We start from the raw sequence: 26,602 nt of genomic DNA on the forward strand, positions 1-26,602 counted from the left end.
TTATTCTCCAGTTTTGAAAGGTGACAGCTGCCAGAGGAGGACTAGGAAGAACAATCTCACCCTACCTTCTCTTTTCATCCCTATCCCTTTTTTTGCTCTCTTTGCCTGCCTTTCACTGAGGAAGAAGGAAGAAATCGAAGTTTCATGCTTTGACAGGTCACAAGGAGCCAGTGCTCAAGGGTCTCATGCCCCCAGCTACCCATGCAGTCACACCAGCCCCCCAGCTCTGTGGGGTGCTGTAGGAAGAGCTCCCCAGACCATTGCTTTAGCAGCTCCATCCAACACACCTAGACCTGCCATCCGTCAGTCTTCAGCAACACACTACTATCCTCTACCATGCAAAAGTGTTCTTACTTTCTACTATTTTTTTACTCTGTTGAATAATTTCTGATTAAAAGCAGTAATAAGAAGTGTCAAAATGCCATTTTCCTGGGCTTCATCATCTTTCAAACCTAACAGCACGGCAGCCCTATTTACCTCCATGCTCCCTGACCCCTCAGAAGGGAACTCCTCACTTTCTAGCATGCACAGCAGAGGGTTTAGATCAAATTAATTCATACTTGGAGCTATGTCAGGATCAGGCAAATCCTGGCTTGGCTATCTCTCTTTAGAGTACATCTTGCAAACAGAAGGGCTGGAAACAATTTTGCTTTAATTGCTTTATAAAATGCAGCCAGCAGATGGTTTGGTAACCCAAATTCATGACTCTTTCCATACCTCCAGGCTGATGGCTTAGAAACCAAACCCAAGAACAACCCAGGTAGCAAGGGACCCTCCTGCCTCTTTTACCAAAGTTCTGGCCATGATGCCCAAAGCAGGACTGCCCAGACTGGCTGAGAACAACACCTCAAAGCTGCCTTCATTGCATGTTCTACCTGCAAGCCCCCAGCCCCAGTGGAAAGTTGTCTTCATTTCTGGCTGTTGGTTTCAGGTCAAAACTAGCCAAATGGCACTTAGACAGCCATCAGACTAGGAATGGGGAGTGACAAGGCTACACACTGCTTGCAGACCTGTGCACTGCAGCAGGGTTTTAATGCATCCAGGCTGACTTTCCTGATCAGTTTATTCTTCACATGTTAATTCCCACCTCTTTATGAACATGCATGCACTCAGCATCCCACAGTTCCTAAATTGCAGAGCTCTGCCCCAAAACCAGCCACATCACAGTGTGGAGGAATTAAGGCTGTCCCAAGAACCTCGCAAACATCTCGTGAAGCAGGCTTGTTTTTCTGTTACAAAGTCATTTGAAATTCTTGGAAGGCAATCAGGAAAGTACAAAGTATTCCAGCTCAGGACAGCCTGGGACGCATTCCTTAGAGGCACAATGGCTGTTTACTCAATCCCTTGTACATTAATATCTAAAAATTCATGAGTTCAGTTGTAAGCAAGAGGTACTAGCTTTACAATGCTGTCTATTCAGCAATAGCGTCTCCAGTCTGAATGCTGTTTTTTTTTTAATTTTTCTTCTAATCTTGCTATCAGAGGGTCAAGATCCTACAAATTATTGGAAATATTTCAAGCCCATTTATTTCTGGTTTTGAAACGCATCCCTCTGAAGCCCAAGGCCAAAGAAAGACTATTTTGAATCAGAGTACAGGCAGGGAGAAGAGCTGTTTGTGCCAGCACTGTCCTCTGGCTCAAGAACAGATGAAGAAGAAGCTGGCCACAAATACATTTGTGCTGGCAATCCATAGAAGATCCTGAACATTGAGAGGGAAGGTCCCCAAGGCAGTCTCCTAAGAGGACCATTGGACACAAAACAGCCCAAACTCAACCTGTTTCCAAGACAAAGCACGACTGGTCTCTGGAAGCGCTTTTACCAGTGGATTGCCTGCAGTGAGCAGAGGTTTCATCTGCATTCATCAGCCTGAGGACTCATAAGCCCAACAGCCCCGGGTTTTCCTAACACTTCATCTGAGGAAAGCCTCTGAAACTGCATCCTGACAGCAAGCTAGCGAGCCCAGCTCCCTCTCACAGGAGGAACTGTGGGGAATGAGCTGTGGATGGCCAAGCTCAAAGAGTGGTGGTGAATGAATTTAAACCCAGTTGGTGACCAGTCTGAAGTGGTACTTTCCAGGGCTCAGTACTGGTTCCAGTTCTGTTTGGTATCTTCATCAATAATCTGGATGAGGGGATCAAGTGCACCCTCAGTAAGTCTGCAGGTGACACTGAATTGGATGGGAGCATTGGTTAGCATAAGGGTAAGGAAGGCTCTATAGAGGGATCTGGACAGGCTAGATCTATAGGCTGAGGCTAACTGTATGAAGTTCAACAAGGCTTGGGACTGGATACTGCACTTTGGGCCACAACAACCCCATGCAATGCTATAGGCTTGGGGAAGAGTGGCTGGAAAGGTGCTGGGAGGAAAAGGACCAGGGGATGCTGGTCAACAGCCAGATGCACATGAGCAGCTTGTGCCAAGGCAGCCAAGAAGGCCAACAGCATCCTGGCCTGTATCAGCAATAGTGTGGCCAGCAGGGCCAGGGCAGTGATCATCACCCTGTACTGAGCACTGGTGAGGCCACAGCTTGAATCCTATGTTCAGTTCTGGGCCCCTCCGTACAAGAGAGATACTGAAGTGCTGGAGCATGTCCGGAGAAGGGCAATGAAGCTGGTGAAGGGCTTAGAGCACAAGTCTGATGAGGAACAGCTGAGAGAAGTGGGGTTGTTTAGTCTGTAAAAAGGGATTGTCAGGAAAGAACTTACTGCTCTCTACAACTACCTGAAAGGAGGTTGTGACAAGGTGGGTTACACCTTGTTACAGAGAAGAGTTAGACTCTCCTCCCAAGTAACAAGTGATAGAACGAGAGGAAATGGCCTCAAATAGCACCAGGGAAGTTCAGATTAGGAACCTCCTAGGTTCAGTTAGGAAAACTAGGAGGAAGTTCACCTCCCATTCCCTTTTTGCTGATTAGCACTGCCATAGGCCCTTCTCATGTCAGGTCTGTGCAACCTCAAACTCCCCAGCTGGCCCCACTTACAGACCTCTCTCCCTTTTGTGTCCAATCTTGCCAAATGGAGCAAGCTGAGACCATGGCTGCGGGCTCTGGGAGGCTCACCAGGACATTCATGGCTAGGCTGGCAGACTTTCCTGGCTCTTTTTTAGTCTTACATAAACACACTGTTGTTTCAGGCATTATCATGCCAGGGAACATGGTTTTAAATCATCTCTCTTCCTTTAAGCAACAGCTACTTGTTTAGGTTGCCTAGACGAGATCCATCCCTCTTGCTTGCAGAGTCAGAGCAGATCAGCCAGCTCCACCCCCCTGCTTTCTCTCACTTGTGTGGAGCTCAGACACCTTCACACAAGCCCTTGCTCCAAGTGGTTGAGGAGAAACAAGTCAGAGTACTTTCACAGATAATTAGGGCTGTATGTGAAATCCCAGCTGCTTCTTCTGATAGAGCCTCAGGCCATAAAACAGCAGACTGCATGCTAATCTCAAGGAAGTGGTGCAAGAGGAGGAAGGAGCTTCCTTGAGGAGAAGGTTCATGTATCTTTATCTTTGCTGCTGTCAAAGGGCAATAGCTGAGATTGCAGCATCCTGGAAAGCCTCCATGCAAGCTGTTTCCTGAGGACATCAACAAGTCTGGAAAATCACCTTCACTCTCTTGATAAAGATTTCGGTGAACAAAGGAACTCCCAGGCAGGTTCTCAGGAAGCCATCACCTCTACTTGCTAGAAATATATCGGCTTACACTTGAGTGAAGCCTTTGGCTTGCTCAAACCACAGGTACTGCCTGGAGAGGCACAAACCTTCTCTCCTATTGAGGTTCACCACTGTTCCAGCTGTAACTTCTGCTTTGCAGAAAACAGTCAGACAGGTGGGGTTTATGGAGTGGTCATCCAAGTGCTGCCAAATCACTCTCCAAGGGCAAGAGCTCTCGCACAACACAGATTTCAAACAGTGAAGAAACTGGAGAGGAAACACACCACAATTCAATCACTCTGTCTTCCTGCCCCACAAAAGACAGCAGGACATGTCATCTGAGAAAGTCTATGAGCCTTCAACCTTTACTGCTGACTCTTCAGCCAGAGACGTCCACTGAGAAGTCACTGCTGCATCAAAACCTGCAGTGCTATAGCAATGCAGAAGGCAGCATCTGTCTCCCTGTTCACTCCAGCAAGAAGGCACTTACATGGGCATCATAGGAACATCACCTTTGGAGCATTTATCTCTATGTCTGTACACAAGTATTCTTAATGAAAGAGCCCAAAGCCTGTCTCCAAACACTGGGCCCCAGGCCACCTCACCAAGGAGGACATGATCTGCACCAAACCTGGCTGGGACCATGCTGATGACACTCAGGCTGATAAATATCCTATTCTGCTGAAGGAAAAAAAAATCCACCAGACTGCCTCAGGCTATGGTGGGAAAGGCTCCTTCTGCTCCCTGCATGGGCTGTGGTTAGTGTCCTTCAGACTGTGGGCAGGGTGGGAACTCCTCCCTGACCGCCTGTGGTGAACTCAGCAGAACACAAAGCCAAACTGCTTTTACAGCTTCACCTGCCCAGATCCCTAGCTCTCACCCATCCTGCCAGTTGGCCAGTCCACCCCAGAAGGCAGCTGCCTGTTTGTCTTGGATGACCTCCTGCCAGACCAGAGCTTTGCACAGCACAGCTCTTCTGTGCTGCTGGAGAGCAAGTTTCCTGCTGTTTGATCTAAATTTGCCTGTCGTTTCACCGAGTGCTTAATGATTTACTTCATCAAACCCAATCTTTCCATGAGTGAAGTGGCCCTGCGGCCCAGGGCTCTTTGGAGGCCAGGTAGTCAGAGAGCAAATGCTGCAGGTCCGTACCTCCTTCGTCCCTGGAGCTGGAGAGGACCTTCCCTCCCTTCCCAGGTGGATCAAGTACGGACACGCAGTGCCCTCTGCTGATCTGGCCGCCGAGGGAGATGCAGGAGGGAGCAGCAGGCAGGGCTCGACATCTTTGCAGACTTCTGAATGAGCAGCCAAGCCTCCAGCCTCCCTGCTAGCATTTTGCTGGCAAGGCAGAGACAGTACATTTCTCTCTGGTGATAAATTGCCATTAATGACAGCTCTGGGAGCAGCTGTTTGAAAAGCCAAGCTGGTAGAAGAGGCCCAGGTCGTCCCATCAGCCAACTCCACACCTGCAGATTATAGCTACCCAAAGAAACTGAGACATCTTCACTATCCTCTGCAGTCCCTCTAGGCCTGAGCAGTTCTTTCCTTTCCTATGCAATGGGGAAGGGGACAGCCTTGCAAGACCAGCAGAGCATTAAGGGACAAAAAGTCAGCATGGGGGACTTGTTTGTCTGGAGTTGGTAGAGCCCTACAGAGGCCCTCCAGGTATGATGGACCTGGGTTGCTTCAGCGCAGAAGACAAGAGTTTGACACAGCCCCCAGATCACTCTGGGTCCTCACCATCACACTGGAGCAAACCTGGAGTTGCTCCTGAAGCAGTGCCCAGGCATGGGGCTGGCAGGACACTCATGGCTCACAGTAGCTTGCACTAGAAGAAACCACTTTGTTTTAATTTTCCTCCACCCTGTCAAACCCTTTCTGATTCATTTGAAGGTGAAGAACCTCAAGTGAGATTTATAGGCCACAATACAGGCAGCAAAGTCTACTCCTAGTTAATAAAATTCACTTTAAGAGATAGAAGCCTATTAGCACATGGAGAATGATAGACGTTTATAACGTTGGCAGCAATCTGACCCCCAGCAGGTTTACGTGGCACAAGCAATGTCCAGCTAGATAGCTATCTCCTAGTCTCGGACTGGAATCAGCTCCTTGCCCTGACTGCAAAGACTGCATATTCCTTATCTCTGCTTATCTCACCACCAACATGCAATGCATTCAAGTTTTAATTGCTTTTCCCTCTCCATTATTTTTTCCAGGACTTCTAGGTGATCAGGACACAAAGCAAGTGGAGAAAAATCTGCCTTAGTACTGCACTTGATTTCAAGGCAGGGCTTACTTCCTCCTAATTTCTAGCCATGGCTTTTCTAATGCTGCCAGTCCCCTTCTCTGGGTATCCATGCCCCCTCTCTGCCATCAGTCCCACATATGACATACCATCTTCTTGGACAGAAAAGACCTCTGCACCTTCATGCTATGCCTCAGTCTCCTTATTCTTTCAGCTGAGAAAAATGTCACAGCTAAGGGCTAATGAGAAAAGTCAAGTCTCTCCTGCAAACCAAAGCATAATTTCAGAGGGGAGGAGCACATGAAACCACACACAGCATCAACACAGAGCCAGCCTGAAAACCTCAGTGCCTCTCTCAAGACCTCTCATTTAGTGTGATCTCTCTCTCATGAGCACTGCTAGCAGTGTTTCATGGATGTATCAGACCAGAACACTCCTCCTTCCCCAAAACACAGCCACTACTGCAACAAAGCCTGGCCTCTAACGGATGACAACAGTACCATGCTTTAGGTAAAGCAAAAAGAGAACATACAGCCACACAAATTCTCCTAAGAGGAAGAAATTATGGTCAGGCTACACATGCCTGACGCCTTCTGGCATAAAGCCTTGATTTCTGTAAGGAGCATTGCAAAACCATCCTTTTGCAAGGTGCTCACATCCTTTAGGAGGGAACCAGGGATACAGCTGAACGTCAGTGGCAGAGGCACCACAAGGAGCTACCCCTGCTTCCATGACCCACATACCCTTTTGCCAAACTCCACCTCTGGCCCTGGCATGCTGAAAGCGCATGGCTGGTACCTCTGCACAGCACCTAATCAGGAGATACCCTGATTACCCCGCTGGGACAACCACCACCCCTCTGAGCACAGTATCTTCTTGTTATCTCACACCCACTGTAAAGTGCTGGCAGGAGAAATGCTGAATCAGGAGTGCTCAGCTGGAAGAAATTAGTTGGTTTTTTAGCACCAGCATGGCCCCATTCCTACTTAAGGAGAGGAAGATGGACTCGGTAAGTGCACTTCAGTGTCTTGCTCCCTGGGGAATAGCTTGGTTCAAGCCTAGATGATATGTGCTGGAGCCAGGCAATGAAGAGGCCTAGGGGACCCACAGCACACCTTTTGACAACTCAGACTTTTTCCTAGTACCTTCATGGGCCTGCAATGAGGTACATTGGCCACTGATGTTACTTCCAGCAGCAACAACCAGGAGCTCCCACCTGATTAGGGTTGAGCTCCCAACCCTAATGCTAGCCCCATGTTCTGTACCACTGATGTTTTGTACCACCAGCATGTTGTTAGCCTTGGGAAGGCAGCAAAACCCACAGCCACTCCTCAGGAGCCTGCCCTGAGCAGGCAAACTCTCCCATTTCCCTGAGCTCTGCAGCCCTGCCTGATAAAGGATGAGAAGGAGCCGCTCAGAGAAAAGGAGAAGAAAACACTTTCAGCACTGGCTCTCCTCCCATCAGACAGAGAGTACACAGCTGTACAAAGTCCCCAGGGTACAGCTCTGGGATGGCCTCATGACATGGCCAGGCCAGTCAGTGACAGCTACAGGGAACAGCCCAACTTTCCAACCTGTCAGGGCTCTGTGGGGCACAGGACCAATCCTTGAGTTCAGGGAGGAGATACAGCCATCCAGGCCTCCCACTCTGCTGCACCCAGAAGATACCCACTGGCACCAGAAGAGTTGGGGAGAGGAGGCACAACACTGTGGAAGCTCATGTCCCAGCCATGCCAAGGTTTTACCAAGGCTCAGCTGTGGGAGCAGCTTCACCCCACTGCTGACCAGTTCCAGTGTCCCCAGTACCTGTTCACAAGCACACTCCCTGCCCTCAGTTTCTCCTGGTGTCAAAAAGTATACCCCCTGGCAAGAGCCAGCCTGGGCTATTTCACATTTTGTGGCTACTCCAACTGTGACCACTTGGTCTCTGCCGGGCAGGATAGGAGGGCAGCAGGCAGAAAGGGTGCCCCTGCCTGCTCCCTTAATCACCTTTTCCACCTGGGTGGTCACAGAAAGCAGCCAGCTGAGCTAGCCTGGAGCCAAGGAGCACCTCTACCAGGTACCCAATGCTGTTTGAAACTCTCCAGCTTCTGCTAAAGAAGCTGGACACACTCCAGAGGGGTCACTTTGTTCACTGTCTCCAAGCCGTCAGCACAGCCGGCATCTACCTGCATCCCTGCCTGCCTGTTTCTCTGCCTGCGGCTCTTGCAAGGCGACATTGCCATCTGCTGCCTGCTGCTCAGCAGGACATGCCAGTCTGCCTCTGCCACCCAGGCCTGGCCCTCCTCCATCTCCACTAGCAGGCGACTGTCCCTGCGGGGACCCTCCAGCACCGAGATCCACAGGTACTGGGGCAGCACCCATGCCACCATCCCCAGAGAGAGCTGCCTTTTGCAGATGCCCCACTGGCACCAAACCCTGTGGGCAGCACAGAGCTCACAGCTCCAGCCCAGCAGTGAGGAGCACAAGGCAGCTGCACTTCAGCATCTCCAGGTCTACCCTACTCAGGGGCTTTGTACGTGGCTGGTACACTGGTTTGCAGCCAATGAACATGCAACTGCACAGCAGCACAGGGATGGCAGAGAAGTGTCCCAAACTAGCACCATGTCCCTTACTGACAGCCAAGCTTTGCAAGTGCCAGCCTCACCATTCAGCTCCTGTTTAGCAAGCTCCTGTCACAGAGTGCTGCCCTCAGCTCTACTGATGACTCACCTGAGGAGCAGGAACACACATCACCTCTTCTGCCTTGGGTTCTTCATCTGGAAACACAAAGATTTTTTTTTAACTCACAGCCACACAGAGACACATTTGCTTATTTTAAACTTTGAAGCACCTACATATTGTTTCTACAGCCTAAAGCAGAAGATGCCACCAAAGGGAGAAGAGTAGTAATTATCTGCACTTTAGTTTAACCTTTAGAGAAGGAATTGGGCTTCCAGCTATACTTATTAAAGGCTTTTAAATGATCTTTTCAAAGGAGCCATGCAGTTTATAATTGAGATTATCCACCTGAGGTTTGCCACAAGCAGGCCTGGGTTTATAGGTTACCAGCACAGACTAGGGTTGATGGTTGCTCTGATCTTCGAGAGGGACAAGGTCACAGCAGATGGCATAGTAACACAGTGCTGGAGTCACTGCAGGCAAAAAAACAGGAGAAATGTGGATTTTCCTTCCCAGTTACTTGCATGATGCTGGGGACTGTCCCCAAAGCCTGGCTGAAATTTAATAAGAAGCATCACACCACGAGACCTCTGTAGGGGTCTAGATGACTTCTTACAGGAACTTACAAACACAGCAGTGCTTCTGTAGGAAACAGCATACACCAGTTTCTTGCATTAACTGGTGGAGAATGTTGGGGGTGAACAGCTACCAACATTGATGCAAGAGGGGGAAGGAGATTTGTGTAATTGCTGTTGTAGGAGGTGGAAAGTGGTTGCATGTGAGGAATCACTAATCTTTACTCAGAAAGCAGCAAGGGCTGAGGAGAGCTCAAGTGTGAACGGATGAGATCCTTGTTATTGATTCCTCCTTTATATTAGAACAGCAGTTGGACCCACTAAAGTGGCACCTGCCAAAATACAGAGTGTGCCTGAGGACCAGCCAAGCCCAGCAGGCCTAGAAAGTTGATGTCTCTGCTTTGAAATTCACTGGTAGGATCTAAGACAATCAAGTGCTGAACAATACACTCAAAAAAGAAAAGTTATCCAAGATGTGGGACCCAGCCGCTGGACTGAGGGTTCTTGCTTTGTAGGTTGGCTGCCATGGCAGAAGTTGGAAATGAGAGAACCTTGGACAGAGCAGGAGTGTCAGTACTAAACTGGTTCTGAATTTAAAAGAAAATCTAATTTTAAAGAGTTCTCCATCTCCAGACAAGAGAAAATGCTTTCCTCCATGGGGATAAATATGTCTCATATTATCAACAGTGAGTACAAATCTAACAAGTGCATCTGTCACCTCCACTTTAGGGCTGCAGTGAGTTACCACAAGAGATCATTAACATTCACACTCCAGAATGCTGAGATTAACTAAGGTATCTGAGGTCACATTGCTGTCGAGTCCTAACGGGTGCAGAAATGCATAGCCAAAAGCAGCACAGGATCACCAACCTAACTGTGGCCTGGGAGACTTGAGGGAAGCTGGGAGTCAGTGTCTCTTACCCTATTCTGGACAGACCACAAGACACACTCTCTGCTGGACAAGACACTTGGCCACACACCTTGCAGCTGGTCATGAGGGACAATGTGAATGAATTAAATCAGGCTTGTCTGAGAGCAGAATTACTTTCCCCTCCTGTCAGGGATGACACTGAGATTTGCTGTGCTGTTGCTGCAGTATTATTTCCTGTGTTTTACACCCATGTGGCCTCAGACACACAGCCTGCTCAGTAGCTGCCCCAAGAACCCAATCTCCCCAGTTGCTGGCACCATTGCTTCTCTGTGGGCAGGCAACATAGTATTTATCCCTTAACCTAATGATGGTAACCAAGGAAAATACTAGATGGATCTCAGATCAGTCCAGGGACTGCAAGGATAAAGGGAGCACTTCACAAAGAAAAAATAATTAAAAAAAAATGCACTTACCTGTGTGCTGTAGATTTTGTGACATCTTTTTCTTCTTAAATCACCATTTTCTCACCCAGGTCATATGACTAAACTTTCTTAGTATATGGCATAAGACTTTTTCTTGGCTGCATCTTCAGCATGGAACTCTGCTGCAGTGAAAAACCATTCCAGGAAAACTCATTACCCACAGACCTGAGCAGGGACAACAGTTTACTGTATTTTTCCCTGACAACATTTATCCCCTATTTCAAGAGGCTGAAGGGGAGGCTGCTATTCATCAAAATTACCTTATTCTTCTGCAGGATGTATTTTTCTTTCAGGCTGGCCACAGCAGCATGCCTGCCCTGGGCAGGGAAAGTGCTCTGCATGGGGAAGGCTACCCCCCTCTCCCTTCACCCCAGCACAGCTGGAGGGAAACCAGCAATGCCAGGGTCACCATAGGACCATACAAGCCCAGCACTACTTTCAGCAACCTGGATTAGAGAGGGAGCTCCAGCCCTGGTCCCTGCTTTCTTCATAGCTTGTGAACGAGCCCATTGATGATGCTCCTCTCACCATAATGAGCTGAACCTGCCTCCAACCTCTGCAGATCTCTTTCCATGACTTTCTCCTGCCCTCTGGTCTTTAAACCATCCCTTGTTTGCATGCAGTGACAACTTCCCTGAAAGTTCAAATCCTACCTCTATTCACCAACCCAAGCTAAACCTCTCTACTTCACAGAGATGCTGCCAAGACATGGCAAATGATTTTTGCTGGTATGGTATGGTTTGCTTCAGTGCAAAAAGAGGCTACATGGGAAAGACCATGGGAATAAAACTGATGGGAGGAGTATTGCAGACTACTGGGTGCAGGGATGCTAACATATAGAGAATACTATAGGGGTGGATAATGTCCTGGGTTCAGCAGTAGCAGTCATGTTTCTCCTTCATGGTAGCTGGTGCAGTGCTGTGTTTTGACTTCCAGCCTGGGAACAGTGTTGGTGAAGCCGATGTTTTCGGTTGTTGCTAAGTGATGTTTACCCTGACCAAGGACTTTGTGAGGCTCATGCTCTGCCAGGGAGGAGGGGAAGCCGTGAGGAAGCAGAGATGGGGCGCCTGACCCAGGCTAGCCAAGGAGGTATTCCATACCACAGCACGTCATGCCTGGGGTGGGGGAGTTACCTGGAAGGACACGGGCTTCCAGGTGGGACTTGTTTCTTGGCCGGTGGTATCGTATTCTCTTCCCTTGTTATTTTCCCTTATCATTGTTGTTGTTGGTAGTAGCGGTGGTGATTTCTGTTGTACATTGGTTGCTGGACTGTTCGTGTCTCAACCCGTGGGAGTTGCACTCTTTCGATCCTCCTCCCCGTTCCTCCGGGAGTGGGGAAGGGGAGAGCCCCGGGGGGGGGGGAGCCTCGATTGTTGTCAGCCCGGCACCACTCATTGGGAGTGAGTGAACAAGTTGCCTGACTGGGTTTAAACCACGACAGTTCCTCACATGCACAGTCACACAGCAGCAACCTCATGGCCCAGTTGGCTATGACTCCAGAAGGAAATGGGTTTATATGTTTCTGGTTTCCTGTGGGCACCACAACATTAATTCCATTGAGTTACTGGATCTAGAGCTGTCTCCAAGACACATGCTGTCATTTACTGCATACATGAAGTCCAAAAGATGAAAAACAGAGGGAACAAGCACCTGGGGAGCAGACAGTGGGATGGCAATGGCTTTGTCATTGTCACCACCTTGCTAGTGGTACTGTGCCGGGAATTATCTTCAAGATGCTCCAAGTGCAGCCTAGGGGTAAGCACCCCTTCCCACATGCTCCCCCAGTTCCTGACAACAGGATCATATTCCCGTATTTGCACGTGCAAAGCCCTGATCAGCAGTACAAGTCTGAAGGCTGCTCTGTAACATTTTTGTTGAAACATTGCCAGGACTTTGGGGGATTTAATTTCTGCTAATTCCAAATAAAACAACTGTAGGCAGAGAGTCCTCAGTGCTGAGACTGCCTACAAAGTGAGCAGCTCAAAACAAAGTGAAAGGTTTGATTTCGATGCCAGGGAGGACACAGAAATACTCAGCGTGAGGAAGTGAAAGCTAAGCAGTGTGTGTGAGACAGGCAATAAGAGAAATGGGGAGGAAATATCCCTGTGGGAAGGCTCCCACACCAGAGACAGAAACACACAGTGGACTTGGAGGGAGGGAGGGAGAAACCACTTGCATGGTGGTCAAGACCAACTAGATAGTGAGAAATACATCTTGAAGAGGAGGAAAAACAGAGGTTAAGCACAGTGCACCGCGGACAAATTGAAGGTCACAGCATGAAGTCCTGGGAGGAGAAGCACCCAGTGAGCTCTACTGGTGCTCTCCCTGGCAGAAGTGGAAATAGCATCTAAAAGCCAGGATCAGGCAAAACTCTCCAGGTGGGTGCACCAGGAGGCAAAACTTGAGCAGGCAGGGCAGGCAGGTAGGGCAGCCTTGCTGCATTTCCCAGGCTGCTTGCTCAATGCAGGCAGCAAGGCTGGGGCAAGGAGAGAGGCTGCACCTCCAGAGGCTCTCCAGCTGCTCCCACTGCACACTAAAGGGCAAGCCAGACACTGGTGGATTTGCATGGGATGCTCTCATCTCCCATGCAGGGTCCTGTGGGCTTCTCCTGCTGGACTAGCTGCCCCATCGAGGTAAGTCTCTGCCAGGTGGAGTTCGGGGGAGGCACACAGGCCTGAGGGTGATGGGGAGCAATGTTGGTGGGGGGAACCCAGAGAAGAAACAGGCAAGAGGCCACTGGTGACTGTTCCCTTCTGCAATGAGACCTCCAGATGCCCCTGGCATCACTCAGTGTAGATGACTGTCTTTGGAAAGTGGCTTCAGGGAAACAGGTTCACTCTTCTGACATGTGCATGAGCAGCTTTCCTACAGGTGCTCTCCTGCCTCTCCACAGCAGTGGACTGAAGCAGGCTGGACAGGCCATACACCATTGCCCATAGCTTTCCTCCTGGGGAGCAAGGAAATAGGTAAAAGCAGCACTGGCATTTCCCAATGCTCCCAAGTGCTGTCTCTGTCAGCAGCAGGCTTGCTCAGGCTCAGCCAGCTGGCTCAAAACTATTCAGCAGCCTCTGAACAAGGGTGTTGGGGGATGCTAGTAAAGCTGCATCCAAAGGGGAATTCAGCATTCAAAGAGTATTACACTGCACCTCCTGCCAGTGAGAGGAATAGGGCTTCTCCCCTTCTCTGCTGGGGTTTGCAACAGGCTTTGTCTTCCTGAGAAGTATGCCCTCATCCTCCTACCTCCCCAGCCTTGCAGCAGCATGGGGAACATGTTGCTCTTCAGACACCTCATGCACCATGAGCTCCTTGGAACATTTTACACACGCACATGAGAGCAGGGCAGAGCTCTCTGACCTGCTTGCAAAGAGCACTGGAGGGCCTCGGCACTGCATGTCCCACAAACAGCAAACCCATGGGTTGCTGGCTGCCTCTGGCTCATTGTCAGGGTCTGATTCTAATTGTCTTTAAATGTTCCACATGAAAGAGGGGAGTAGAAATGTGGTTGCACTGCTGCTTCCATGCCTGGGGGCAAGAAGGAGCTTGGCTTGCCCATAACCCTGCCAGCAGGACATCTGCTCTGCTGAGCTAGTTGGGTGGGCTGCTGGACAGCTTTCCCACCTTCACCATCACAGCTCCAAACCCTCACTCTCACCCTCTTGCTATTTTTAGTTCTCTAGAAATGCTCTGTGTGCCCAGGTGACCTTTATTAAAACTGTATTTTTTAATACTGCGTGATTCTGCATTAATGTGGAGCTCTCTGCTGGGCCCTTCAGGAATGGAAGAAGCAGCTACTGCTCGCTTGGCATTCTAACATGTGAGCTCATTATCTGTCAAGAGAAACAGTCACTGGATCTGAAACCTGGCAGAGCATCAAGGCCTCCGTAATTAATAACGTCTGCATTTTGTTTCCTGATGGTTCTGTATTTAGAAAAGCAGAAAAATAGGGTAAAAGCGCAGAATATAAAAATCCATGCTTTCAAATAAGCATTGTAGCCATGAGAAAAAAGGAAAAGGACATCAGATACAAGCATAAATCAATGTGAGTAAAGACAAAATCAGCTACATTAAGAAACAGCTGCCTGGGTGCTTTCTGCTCCTCATGCCTGTTGTTCCTTTCTGCTCCAAAATCCAGGTCCCCTACTGCAATGGTCCTTAGGGGTATAAGAGCCTTAGAGGTGTCCATTTCACCTTCCCCACTGCAAAGACCACATATCTCCTGGCATGGCATGGAAGAACCCTGACTCATCCTAAGGACAAGCAGTTGAGGGAGAGCTGCACAGCCAGAAGAAAACCAGGTTGCAAGTTTCTCTGTACCCCAGGGAGCCTCCAACACAGTTTGCAGAGAAAGAGGAGGTGGTCAGCAAAATGCAGGCTGATCAAGCACAAGAGAAAGAGGGAGAGCTCAGTCACTCATGCATTATTTATTTCTGATCCCTCTCCCTCCAGGAAAAGAGGATCCCAGCTTGGCCAGCATGGTATCTATCCCCTTGGCAAGCACCCCGTCCTGACTGTGCAAAGGCGCCACACATATTTCATGGGATGGTGAAAACCCATCACCCTTATCAGTTAAGTAGATACACAGAGTTTAAATTCCCTATGGAAATGGGCTAGGAAAACCAAACTGAAGCCTGAACCCACCTTTTCTGCCAATGAGATGAGCACTGCAGAACACAACCCTTTCACACAGAGTATGCTGGATAGGGTAATTACAGCCAAAATATTTGGACCCCTTGCTCTCCTCTTGGGAGAGCCCGTTCCTGAAGCACTGAGTGTTTCTACAGCAATAAGCTGCTTTCTGAGATCAAGAATAGGGACTAGACAGTTGGTAAAAATGGTTTCTCTCAGGTACCTGATAGCTGAGGCAATTAAAAGAAAATTAAACTGACATTTCTAACTTGCAGTGTAAGAGATGTGCAGTGGTGAAATAATTAAAAGTTACTGCTGGGAACATACTGTTTTCACCCATCTGTTGCAAAGAACAAAAGGGCAAGAAGTATTTTTGGCTTTTTTTTTTTTCTTTCTTCTTTCTTCCTTGATAATTGCTACTATTGCTGCATCCCCAAATGCTAGAAGTGAAGGGTTTACCAAATGATGGCAGACATATTTGTGATTGGTACCTGGTCTGGCCTCACTTGGTGATGAACAACATTTTACCAGCCAGATCTCCCTGCTCAAATTATTCACATGAAGGGCTCAAGTCTTCATTTTCTGGCATATAGCACTTGCCTGAAGGATCTTTCCATCAACTGCCTGGGGGCAGCTCCATGATGAAGCTGTACTCCCACCCCTTGCTGTCTCTTACTGTCCAGCATCATTAGCTTCCCCACCAGCTACACAGATGTACCAACTGTATCTGAGCCTCTCATAGAGGGGAAATGGTTCTCTGGGTGGGAAGACCCACCTTGCATCATCCTCATGCAGATAGGACCACACTGCCAGCTCCTCCCAAGAGCTCAGCTGGCCACCCCTGCAAAGGGACTTCCCAGCTGTTTTTCACAACTCCATAAAACACAGTGGTCAGGAAGGAAGATTCACCCCCTATCTGAGTGTCCTGTAAGACCTGAAAGACAAGGAATGGCCAGGGGACACAGCAGATATGCTTTGCCAACCTCTTCATTGCAGTAAGTGGCCTCACATGTGCGAGAAAACAGAAAGCCCCTTCCACCTTTTTCATAGCTAAAAAAAGAGTGATATTTATTAAGTGCCTGCTGACCAGATGCCAGTATGGTCAGGATCCAAGTTCCAAAATGCTCTTCGCATGAACCTTATACTTCTTGACAGAACCCCAAGTCATCCCTGCCTTTATCATTACCTCCAGCAGCCAAGCTTGGCTTACACTGTAGCCCGTCACCCACAGGCACCCCTCTTCTGGCCCTTTCTTCCACCCTTCCTGCTATGGCAGCCTGATGCTGGGTTCATTTGCAGAAGGCAACAGTAGCATCAGAAAGTTTCTGATGTTTCCTAAGTCAGAGTATCCCCAGATTTTAGTCTCTCTCATGCAGAACGAGGCTTAGTATTACCCTGGGCTGGTGTTTAGCACTGACCTTCTGGAAGAGACAACAGGGCTCTGCGTAGTTTCAGGACCAGCATCCCCTTTCCCCACAAGATAAGCAGGTAAAGGATGAAGCCCAGAAATGTAGCAGGTGTGCGCTGCTCCAGAGTCCACATCAGTCTGCTTCAGCCTGTCCAACTTCCCATATGCAAGCTCTTCCAGGAAGGGTTTGGAGACCAGTCTGGAAGACTAAGGAAGATGCATGCTATGCTGACTCCATCATTTCCACTACCAGGAATGGTGGTCATGTTTTATGGGTCTGTACACAGCCAGCAAAATCTTTACAAAGCAGGTCAGAAAAGTAATTTAAAACTCTTCCTCAAGTTTCCTGATGGAAGAAGAAAAAAAAAAAAACAGTTACAGCAAACTGTGAAACAGAAAGGAAGTCAGGTCAAGACAGGTGCACAATGCACTCAGCAAGGCTCTGCACTGGAAACTGCTAAAAGCCCACCAGATTTGCTTCCCCATTTCAAGTATGAACAAAACAGATCAAGCTGGGCCCTTCCCTGCTCAGAGCAGGCTGTCTTCTATATCACAAGAAATCACATCAGTTTGAGGAAGCATATCCAGAAAGACAGCTGTCCTTGTTTCCAGTTTGGAGAGGAGCAGAGGTCCTTCACCCTTCTGCCTTGGTGGGTCTGACCTTCACAGCAACATTGCTGGCAGCACTACTCTGCACTTTAGAAGGATGTCCATCCTGCACTGCTGGGATGTTGCTTCTGGATTTCTTATTTTGCCCTTCACAGTGATAAAAACCTGCTGAAGAGCTGAGCCCTGGTCCCAGATCACTTGGCCATGCAGTGCTACTGAAGACATGCAAATACATCTGTAACTGATGATATATAAATGCGCTTATAATAAATATGCTTGTATTGTAATAGTACTGTAGCTGCCAAGCATAGGGGGGGAACCTAGCTTTATTTTTCACTCTTGCAATGATTACTGTCTGATCATTACGAGCTTGATGCTGTGTCATAGTATGCAAACAGAGAAGGAAATAACGTAGTTAAAATTGGGGATATTCTTTTTGTTTACATAAACTCCCCTGTCCTGGAGGTATTCTAAAGCTGCTCTTGTATCTAAAGTGAATACACTGGAAATAAATACTACCTACTCATGTATGCCACAAACAAGAAAATCTCTTGTGCTTTTAGCTCACATATACTACTGTGGTCTTGAGCAAATCCAGGTATTTGTATAGATGGATAGTGTTTCAGTGTCTACTAGTGCATGCAAGGACTGTACATCTGCATATGTTCAGAAGTAATACAAGACATGAGGTCTTGCAACTACTCACAGATGTACCTCAACCCAAGTCAAGAAATAGTTCCAGTGTTGCAGACTCCTGGCCCTCACTGATCTGGAATCACCAGCGAGTTCTTGGCAGCTACAGTACTGTTTTCTTACCTTATTAACAAAGGTATTGCATGGTAAATATGCCTGCGCATGTGGAACACAGAACAAAGGAAAAGCTACTACTCTACAGCCTTTCTGACCCTCTGTGATGGAAATAAGTTGGGCAGAAGGAATGTAGCAAGGAGACAGGAAAATTAGCAAAAAGCCATTCCACTGCTCCTAAACACCATGTAGCAATCAAAAGTACTTGCACAATCAGGATCCCCTGCCTAGCTCACAGCTCCATCCCTATGCTTGTGTCCAAGTGCTTGCTGTAATGCCCTGGCAATGGTGGCCTGTGAAGGAGTCCTTTGGACAGCACAACATCAAAGGGAACCACTTCTTCGATGGCCTTTACAGACACAAATGAGCTACTAGATACACTGGCAATTCTGAACAAAGAAAAGTTACTTCTGCTGAAACCACACACTTCGAAACCTCTCTAATGAAGCAATGCTGTACAGCAGGTATATTTGCTCACCATTTCTCTTCATGTTTCAGCTAGATACTGTGACTAGCTATGTCTGATGTAGACTATCAGCATCTCAGTCTGACACCATTAAGAGTGTCAGGGCCATTTCTAAACCTTTATATTAAGTGACAGAAGTGACAGTCTCTGGGTTAAATTAAGCTCCAATGGATTTCCTGCAGCTTACACGGAGTTAGTGGAAGTTTCTTTGAAGAGGGTTCAACACGCTCTTCCCAGAAACCATCACATTTTAATTACTCGTTTCACACATCCAAGCACCTTACATGCAAGTCAACCTTCCAGGCAAGTATCTTTTTAATAACCTTTTAGTTAAGCCTAGTAGTTTTCATTTCACCAACCATTTACTCTTCCCATTAAACAGACCTTTGTTCAAAACACTTTCACCATTATGCTCTTACAGATACAAATTTCACCAACTGCTTACACCAAAAAGCAGAACAACTAGATGTTCCCAATTACAGCTGTCTAAGCAGAACAGTCACACAACATAAAAGTACACATATTAGTGCAGTTTAATTGGATATTAAAACCCACTGCAGAAAGAGCACTGCATACCCGAGGGAAAAAGCGAGATCCTGAAAAAGGGAGATTGTAGCCAACAACTTCAAAATGGGTTTAGGTTAGGGTGGAAACTTAATGCATGATAGCCTCTGGAATGGCTTTGTCACCTTGATATCTGCCCTCTCTCTAGGTCACTTCAGATTGTGTTGAACAGCACGGTCCCCACAGAAAGGGCACTAATGACCTCTTTCTGCAGATTATTTAACCACTTTTTACACACAAAGATATTTCCTCTTAGAGAGGCTAAGCAGCCCTCAGTAAGACTGATCCTTTGCTAAGGAGCCCCATCAAAAGCCCTTCAAGAAACCTAAAACTGTACTGGAACTACCTGCAGAAGGGAGTTTGGAGAAGTCTCACTCACAGCTGTAGTGAACGCACATGGTATGCAGGGTTCAGCCATCCCAGCAGAGGTATTTGCATTACAAAAGGACATAATTTCAGAGACAACAGAACACATCCCCAAGAAGCGGGATGCAGATCAGTTCCATAATCTGGAGACTTCTTTGAGGAATTAAACTGACCCATGAGTGAGGCTGGGAGAATTAGTCTCCCATTCACAATCATGCTAAAGTGTTGCTGTGCACGGTGGTTCAACTTGGTCTGAGCCAAGGACCTCACATCAAACACAACAGTACTCACAACTGCAGAATGCCTGCTCAGCTGTTGCATGGGTGGAAGGTGCTGAGCAGCCATTGCCAATTTTTACTCTATGAAATATGCAAACAAATGGCACAATCAATACTTTACACTAAACAGCCTAACAGTAAATGCAAAGGTACATTACCCTGAAGCTTTACTTTCACTCTGCTGTACAACTTCCTGCTGAAAAGGCAGAATATATTAGAAAGAAATTAGTGAAATTATGGCAGCTGGCAGAGGAAATGAAGAAAAGCTTTCTGACATGGAAAGGAAATTAAGCCTGCAACTTAAGAACAAACTGGATGCATCCACCACAGTGGTTAACAGAAGATTAAGTGTCACTATTAAGTTTCAAAATTAAAAAACCCACTTCTATAAATGAGGCAATACATACCTCTTTGGAAGTTAGAGCCCTAGGTTATTTGGCAGCACCTGCTGAGTCTGCTCAGCTAGTTTCCATGGAAGTTTTTCTTCGCTAACCAATAGAATCTAAATCAAAGTGAAGAGTCTAGCAGACACTTTGGGTAGTACTCAGACACATCACAGAAAAAAACACATGCTTTTGTTATGAGAACCTTCCATGTGTGTGAAAATGCTTAAATGAAGAAGATTTCTATGCAGTGAGTAGCAAAGGTGGGTTAAATTTGTTCTTCTGCTCTTTAAATGTGTTCTCAAACATTTCCTACTGTAATACTCAGCTGGACAGATTCAGAGTGCACAGTTCCACCAGACAGAAATGTATTCAGATCCCTCACCACAAGAACATCCACTGTCATAGCAAAAATAGAGCTTTTTCCATTTTTAACAGACATTCACTAATCACACAAAAGTGCATAACGGATCAGTACTCCCTTAGATAGAAACATCTATGACATACAGCTGGCACCTTGAGTTTATTAAGGAACTTGTTTGTGGTTGTTTGTGGGTTTTGGTTTGTTTGGGTTTGGTGTTTTTTTTTTAAATAACCAACATAATACTTCCCCTCTAAACAAAAAAAAAAAAAAAAAGAAAAGTAACAGAAATTAAAACTGGAGATTGCAAGGAGAGAGAGAAGGGACAGAACGACAACTCTGGACTGTTCTAACTTAACAAAGACCTGCAACAACAGATCTCCAAACCCAATGCCAAAGAGTCATCACACTTAAGAAGGTAGGGCAAATTTATCCAGTGACCAAGACTGCAGAGAGAAGTCTCATAGCTCATGCACCCTTGCAAAAAGCACAAGCTGATGTATCACCAGTTCAGTGAATTAAGATAGCACTAGCACTTGTGAGTGATTTCAGTCTTCTCAAGTCTCACATTTCATTACTCAGTGATAATTAGGTTATTTTTTTTTTTGTACAAAGCTAGTTTAAAGCCAGTAAGTACAATCTCTACCAAGTACAAGTTCCAGAGATCCCCATGATGCAGTGTTGCCCGTCAGCCACTGCTGGGAAGTGGGTCTGTACCGGCCAGAGTGCATGCAGGGGAGTGCTTTCTCCAGCCCAACTGAGCAAGCCTCATTCAGGGAAGAAGCAACCAAGGAGACCACAATCACAAATGAACTAAGAATTAAGATTTATCCACTTTGTGCGTGCGCTCATGCCTCCGTAGGGTACCTGACTCAGTGAAGGAATGACCACAGTAATTGCAAGAGTAGGGCTTCTCTCCAGTATGGATGCGGTGATGGCGCTGGAGCGATGCCAGCCGGGTGAACGTCCCTCCACACTCCTCACAATAGAAGGGGCACTCCCCAGAGTGAGTCTGCTGGTGTCTTTTCAGCCTTAGCAACTGGACAAATGCCATGCCACACTCCTGACACTTATAGGGTTTGTCTTGTCGGTGAATCACCTTGTGTTTGGAAAGCAGGTTAGGCTTATCAAAACCTTTGCCGCATGTTGGACAGGAATAAGGTTTATAGTCATCCTCCTCAGGCTTGTGGTTCTCTGCACAAGGCTGATCAGTGTATTCAACAGTGTGCTGGTTACGGTGTGCTACTGACCACGGATTCCTAGCCATGCCATTTCCCAAGATCACCATGGAGCGCTCTATCTTGTGCACATTGCGCAGGTGCCTCCAGACGTCAGCTGTGCGAATGAAACCCTTGTCACACTCTGGACATTTGTGTGGCCTGTCACTAGAATGAATGAGCTTGTGCATTCGCAAGTTTGCTGCACGGAAGAACTCTTTGGCACAGACAGGACATTGGTATGAGTTTTCCACAAGGTGAATTCGCTTATGTTCCTGCAGCTCACTCATACCCTGGAAAGTGGAACCACACTTCTTGCAACCATATGGCAAAGCTTCCTCAGGGATAGGCTCCAGGTCTTCATCAAACACATCCACAAGAATGGTATTTTTGTTACCAGCACATAGTCTTCTCTGTGGCTTCTCAGACTGCTCAGGGGAACACTGCTCTAAATCTTTATCTTCATACTGCAGGTCAGAGTTGGTACTGGAGGGAACAAATATCCCAGCTGTACTCTCACCTCGTTTCTGGTAGTAGGTCTCATAGGATTCTTTGTCTTCATACTGCAACTCTGCAGGAAGCTCCTGCTTACCTGGAGGTCCAGCAGAGTTGCAACAAGGAGTGCATGTCCTCAAGTAATTCATGTCTGCCTCCTTCTGGAGGCTGGATATGTGGCCCACCTGCTTAGAGGTCTTCCAGGAATAATTTGAATGCTTCGTACCTGTGTCACAAATGTTATTCTCAGAGTCCCAGACCACATGCATATCCATCCTCTGAGGCATACACTGTGTTCATCTGCAGCTCATCAATGATATGTATGCCAAGAGCTTCAAGTCTTTCATGGGAAACTCATCTCATTCTCAGCTCTCTTTACCATCCTCTCTACAAAATAAAACACACATTTAATCAGTGATTTTTCTGGTAAAAATAAAGTTATCACAGTGAAGATTTTTTCCTGATTAAAAGAATGGGGAAGACTACTAGTTATGCAGTAGGAGACACAGAATCATCTACTATTATATATTTAGAAAATATACATTCAGCATACAAAACAGAAACAGACCACATTTAAATCCTCTATCATAATCCAGCCTTCACTACAAATATAAATTGATCATTTCCATTCAAAATTCACCTAAAGATGAGAAAACTTCAGAACTCTGGGATTCAAGATTTTTGACAAAGTCCTACACCATAGCTGCCTCCATCACAGCTATTTTTCTGAGGATTCATGCTTAATCCTTGTTTTTACCTTGCTAAATATTAACTAGGAGTACCAGTCACAAGGTGTTTCTTTTAAAAACTTAAGTAACGCAGTGAGACCCAGAAACTGTGTCAAAAACCCAAACCAAAAGTAACGTACGGAAGGGGGTCTGGAGAGCTCAGGAGTGCCTTTGGCCTCCCATCCTGACCAGCATTATTATAATTGTCTTGAAGATGTTTTGGGTCCCTGTGCCACTACCAGTTAGCATTATGCAAAGAAGACATAATGCAAGGAAAGGCATGAAAGAACTGTCCAGAAAGCCAACCTATCCTGGGCTGCATCAAAAGGAGCGTGACCAGCAGGTAGAAGGAGGTGATCCTGCCCCTCTACTCTGCTCTTGTGAGACATCACTTCGAGTGCTGTGTACAGTGCTGGTATCCTCAACATAAGGACACGGAGCTCCAGAAGCAAGTCCAGAGGAGAGCCACGAGGATGATCAGGGGTTGGAGCACCTCCCATATGAAGATAGACTGAGAAAGTTGGGGCTGTTCAGCCTGGAGAAGAGAAGGCTGCGTGGAGACCTCATAGCAGCCTTCCAGTATCTGAAGGGGGCCTATAGGGATGTTGGGGAGGGACTCTTCATTAGGGACTGTAGTGACAAGACAAGGGGTATTCTATGATTCAAAGTACAGCTAGTAATCCTCCAGAGCTGGCCCACTGGAACAACTTACAGCTTCAAATTCTCTGGCTAGACTCCCTTTCCAGACCAGCCTTGCTAGCAGAAAATATAAGCAATGGTAACTGGTCAGAAATAGGTGACTCCAACTTTCTTGTGAAGAAGATGCCATTGCTCACGCCATACTAAAGCATGGATTCACAAGGGGTTTTCTAGATTTGTCCCAGCAGCCCCTGTTGACAGCAACTCCACATGGAGCTTTCACTCACCTTTTTTAAACACTAAATTGCTAATCTAAGATCAGAAATTGCGTTTTTCCCATCCTCATGGATGGATACCTTGACAGCCCCCATCTTCTTCATACCTACTTTTCATATTCCCTTTACTCCCACTTTCATTTCCTCTTAACTGCTTTTGTCTAGGTAAGACATTCCTTAATACAAAACTATATATATATATAAAAACATATGTAAAAATATGCATTTCTGTATTTCTATGTGTACATGAATATAAAGCTTGTCTGTTCAGTTTCAGTGGGTTTAAATAGTTATAAAGGACTATATCAGTGTGCATAAAGAGATAAGTCTTGTTCACAGAAAGGCCAGCTTCATGAGACACAAGGTGGGCTTTCTTCTGCTCTGATACAGAAAACATGCTGAATTAGTCTTCTTCACTAGTCACTGCCTGACAGAATGGCTCGAGTCACCCCCCAACTTCAACCATTCCCGTTAATTTACTAACAAGTGTATGAGAACAGGAACTATTCCTCACCTCCTGCAAGGTGCTGAGCATCCCCCGCAGCACACCGCCAGCTCGGTAATTGATCTGCTATTTTCTTTGTCGAAGAAAAACTTTTCACGGCAGACTGGCACTGCTTGGCTTCTGAAAACTCCCGGACGAAGGCCAGTGCGGTTGCCACGGGGGGATTTGTAAATCATGATGTAGGATTAAAAATAACAGCAATAATTTAAAACTGAAAGGGTGGATTTTGGTCCTGGCAGAACGAACCCCAACTTCTCCCCGCGGCACAGCCGGGGGCCGCTCACGCCGCCGCTTCCCCCACCGCCCGGCCTCGCCGACACCGTGCAGCCCCTCGCGCCGGCGCGCAGGCCCCCGGCTGAGGCGGCGGCGGCGCAATGGCAGCGCTGAGAAGCCCGCAGCGGCCGCCGCTGCCAGCAGCGGGGCGGGACCCGGGCGGGCCGGGAACCCTCTCCAGGCCCCGCCGCCCGAGTCAAACTGCTGCGGCAGCGGCCGGCGGGGCCGGGGGATCCGGAGGAACGTCCGGGTGGGACAAGCGTTGGTTCCACGCGAGCAGGTGCCCTTCGCGCCTGTCTCTGCAGAAAGGCGCGCTCGAACCCCCGGTGCTCCGAGGACTGGAGCCGCCTCCCCAGCTCCAGCCGGCCGCAAGTCACAGCGCGGTTGTGCCCCCTCTCTCTCGCTTCACAACGGCAATGACAGCGTCTTCCCGCAAAAGTCTGGCGGTGACTGGATTCACTTTCAAGCCTTCCTTTGGCAGACGGAATAGCCTCTGCTCATACGAATAAGGCTCTGTCCACTCCCCAACTTCCGCCTCTCACTTCCAACTCGAATAACTATTTCTTCACCCCGAATGCCCAGAACTGCACTCCTTGTGTCTCACCAGGGCCTTTCACAGCAGCATTATTTCCTTTTTCTTAGGAGAAGTCCTTTGCCAGAGACAAAACAGGATCCCATTTGCCTTTTCCAAAGCCACAGTACAGCCACATTCCATTGGCCTTCCCAGGCTACTTCTCTCCTTCCCGTATAGCTGATAACCCACCAGTCTGGAGCAGAAATTGCCCCTATTTCTCTACTGCCATTTCTGGAAGACTTCTCACTCTTCCGTGGTTCTGCAGCCCTCCCCCCTATTCACACTCCTTGTCAGCAGGGAGAAGCACCACTGGGAAGCTCCCAACAGCTTCTGTTCAATTACAGCCAGTGGTCCTTGACCCACTCCCCTCAGCACTCTGCATTTGTTCCCCAATTATTGTACTGATCAGTTCTATGCTTCCTGAAGTTGAAAAACTGCTCTCCAACATCACCGTGCTGCTCCCATTTCTAACACTGCAGTTGTATTGCACACTGGATGCCTGTCCTGCTGTCTTAACAAAACTACAAGTTTTGGAAATGGGCTCCTACAATTAACAGCAAATACAGAAGTGAAATTAATATTGAACAGGAGTGTATATTATTAGATGTAAATACGGTATATAAGAATGCTTCAAGTTCTACATCTTTTTGATCTTGCAACTCTTTCTAAAAATAGGCAGGAAAAAAGAAACTGCTGAGAATCAAGGGTGAGGAAAAGAAACGTACCTACTCCCTTCACACAGAAAAGTGAGCTACTTCTGAGAGCAGAGTGGCAGTTCAGTTCCTTCAGACTAGGCAGTTAAAAAAATAAGCAACATTCCTTTAATGACAGTCCTCGAATCCATGAGAAACCCACATGCTGCTTAGCATGGCGAACCTTGCAGATAAAGAGCCACCACTTCAGCTCTCAGAAACTATGAAAAAGACCTCAGATCATTTTCATTACTTTTATTATAATCTTTTTATTTTAAAATTCTTAAACATTTCTTACTGCAATGTAATAGCTGGGCAAGATAAATGCTTTCTTCCACCTGGACCTAAGATGCATGGAATCACATACTCCTCCCACTTCCCTTATGGAAGACAAGCATACAACCCTCCCCTCGTTCATCAGTTCTCACAAGAAAAGCTCTAGTGATACTTAAGCACATACAGCACCGATATCTCCACAGCCAAGCATGCCTGTGTGGGTGCAGATGATGAATGGCTATTTAAAAAGAAACCGAACAAACCATGCTTTATCAGACCTAGTACATTCAAACAACATGAAAGGATGTATGGAGAGAAGAAATGGATGCATCGTTCTGGCCATGTGGGCTGTGCAGCCTCGCAGTGACTCGTTTGAAACCCAGTCCCATAGGGTGGTGATGATCTAGACAGGAACACTGTAACTTGACAGACCACTTGCACACCAGAGCTCTAATTTAACACATCCACATGAAAAGCACCCATGTCCAGAAGAGCCCAGACAGTCCTAATTGTATCCAATGGCTACACAACTTTCTTGACGTCAATCTGATACAACAGCAACTTTTCCTCTTGCAGCTGCCA

At 47.3% G+C, this 26,602-nt stretch overlaps 1 protein-coding gene and 1 long non-coding RNA gene across 2 annotated transcripts in view; both read right to left on the reverse strand.

The window, feature by feature from the left end:
• LOC130608872 (uncharacterized) overlaps positions 1-19,465 on the reverse strand; it is a 37,751-nt gene extending 18,286 nt beyond the window's left edge. Inside the window, exons 1-4 of the long non-coding RNA XR_008974657.1 lie at positions 19,305-19,465; positions 16,523-16,711; positions 10,470-10,600; positions 8,899-9,023 (exon numbers count right to left, since the gene is read on the reverse strand). This is a non-coding gene — a long non-coding RNA (uncharacterized LOC130608872). The remainder of the gene's footprint in view (positions 1-8,898; positions 9,024-10,469; positions 10,601-16,522; positions 16,712-19,304) is intronic.
• A 1,291-nt stretch (positions 19,466-20,756) lies between these two features.
• On the reverse strand, positions 20,757-22,345 carry LOC130608860 (zinc finger protein 501-like). Its single transcript, XM_057427234.1, has one exon. The coding sequence runs from the start codon at positions 22,343-22,345 to the stop codon at positions 21,167-21,169; it is 1,179 nt and encodes a 392-aa protein (XP_057283217.1). The 3' UTR covers positions 20,757-21,166.
• Between the last annotated feature and the right edge of the window lie 4,257 nt (positions 22,346-26,602).

Source organism: Pezoporus wallicus, unplaced genomic scaffold (genome assembly GCF_028554395.1).
Source record: "Pezoporus wallicus isolate ANWC-B61680 ecotype Strahan unplaced genomic scaffold, APGP_CSIRO_Pwel_v1 scaffold_7107, whole genome shotgun sequence".
NCBI lineage: Eukaryota > Metazoa > Chordata > Aves > Psittaciformes > Psittacidae > Pezoporus > Pezoporus wallicus.

Coding starts and splice junctions, on each gene's coding strand:
- LOC130608860 (XM_057427234.1), bottom strand. CDS start 22,345: ATGCCTCAGAGGATGGATATGCATGTGGTCTGGGACTCTGAGAATAAC.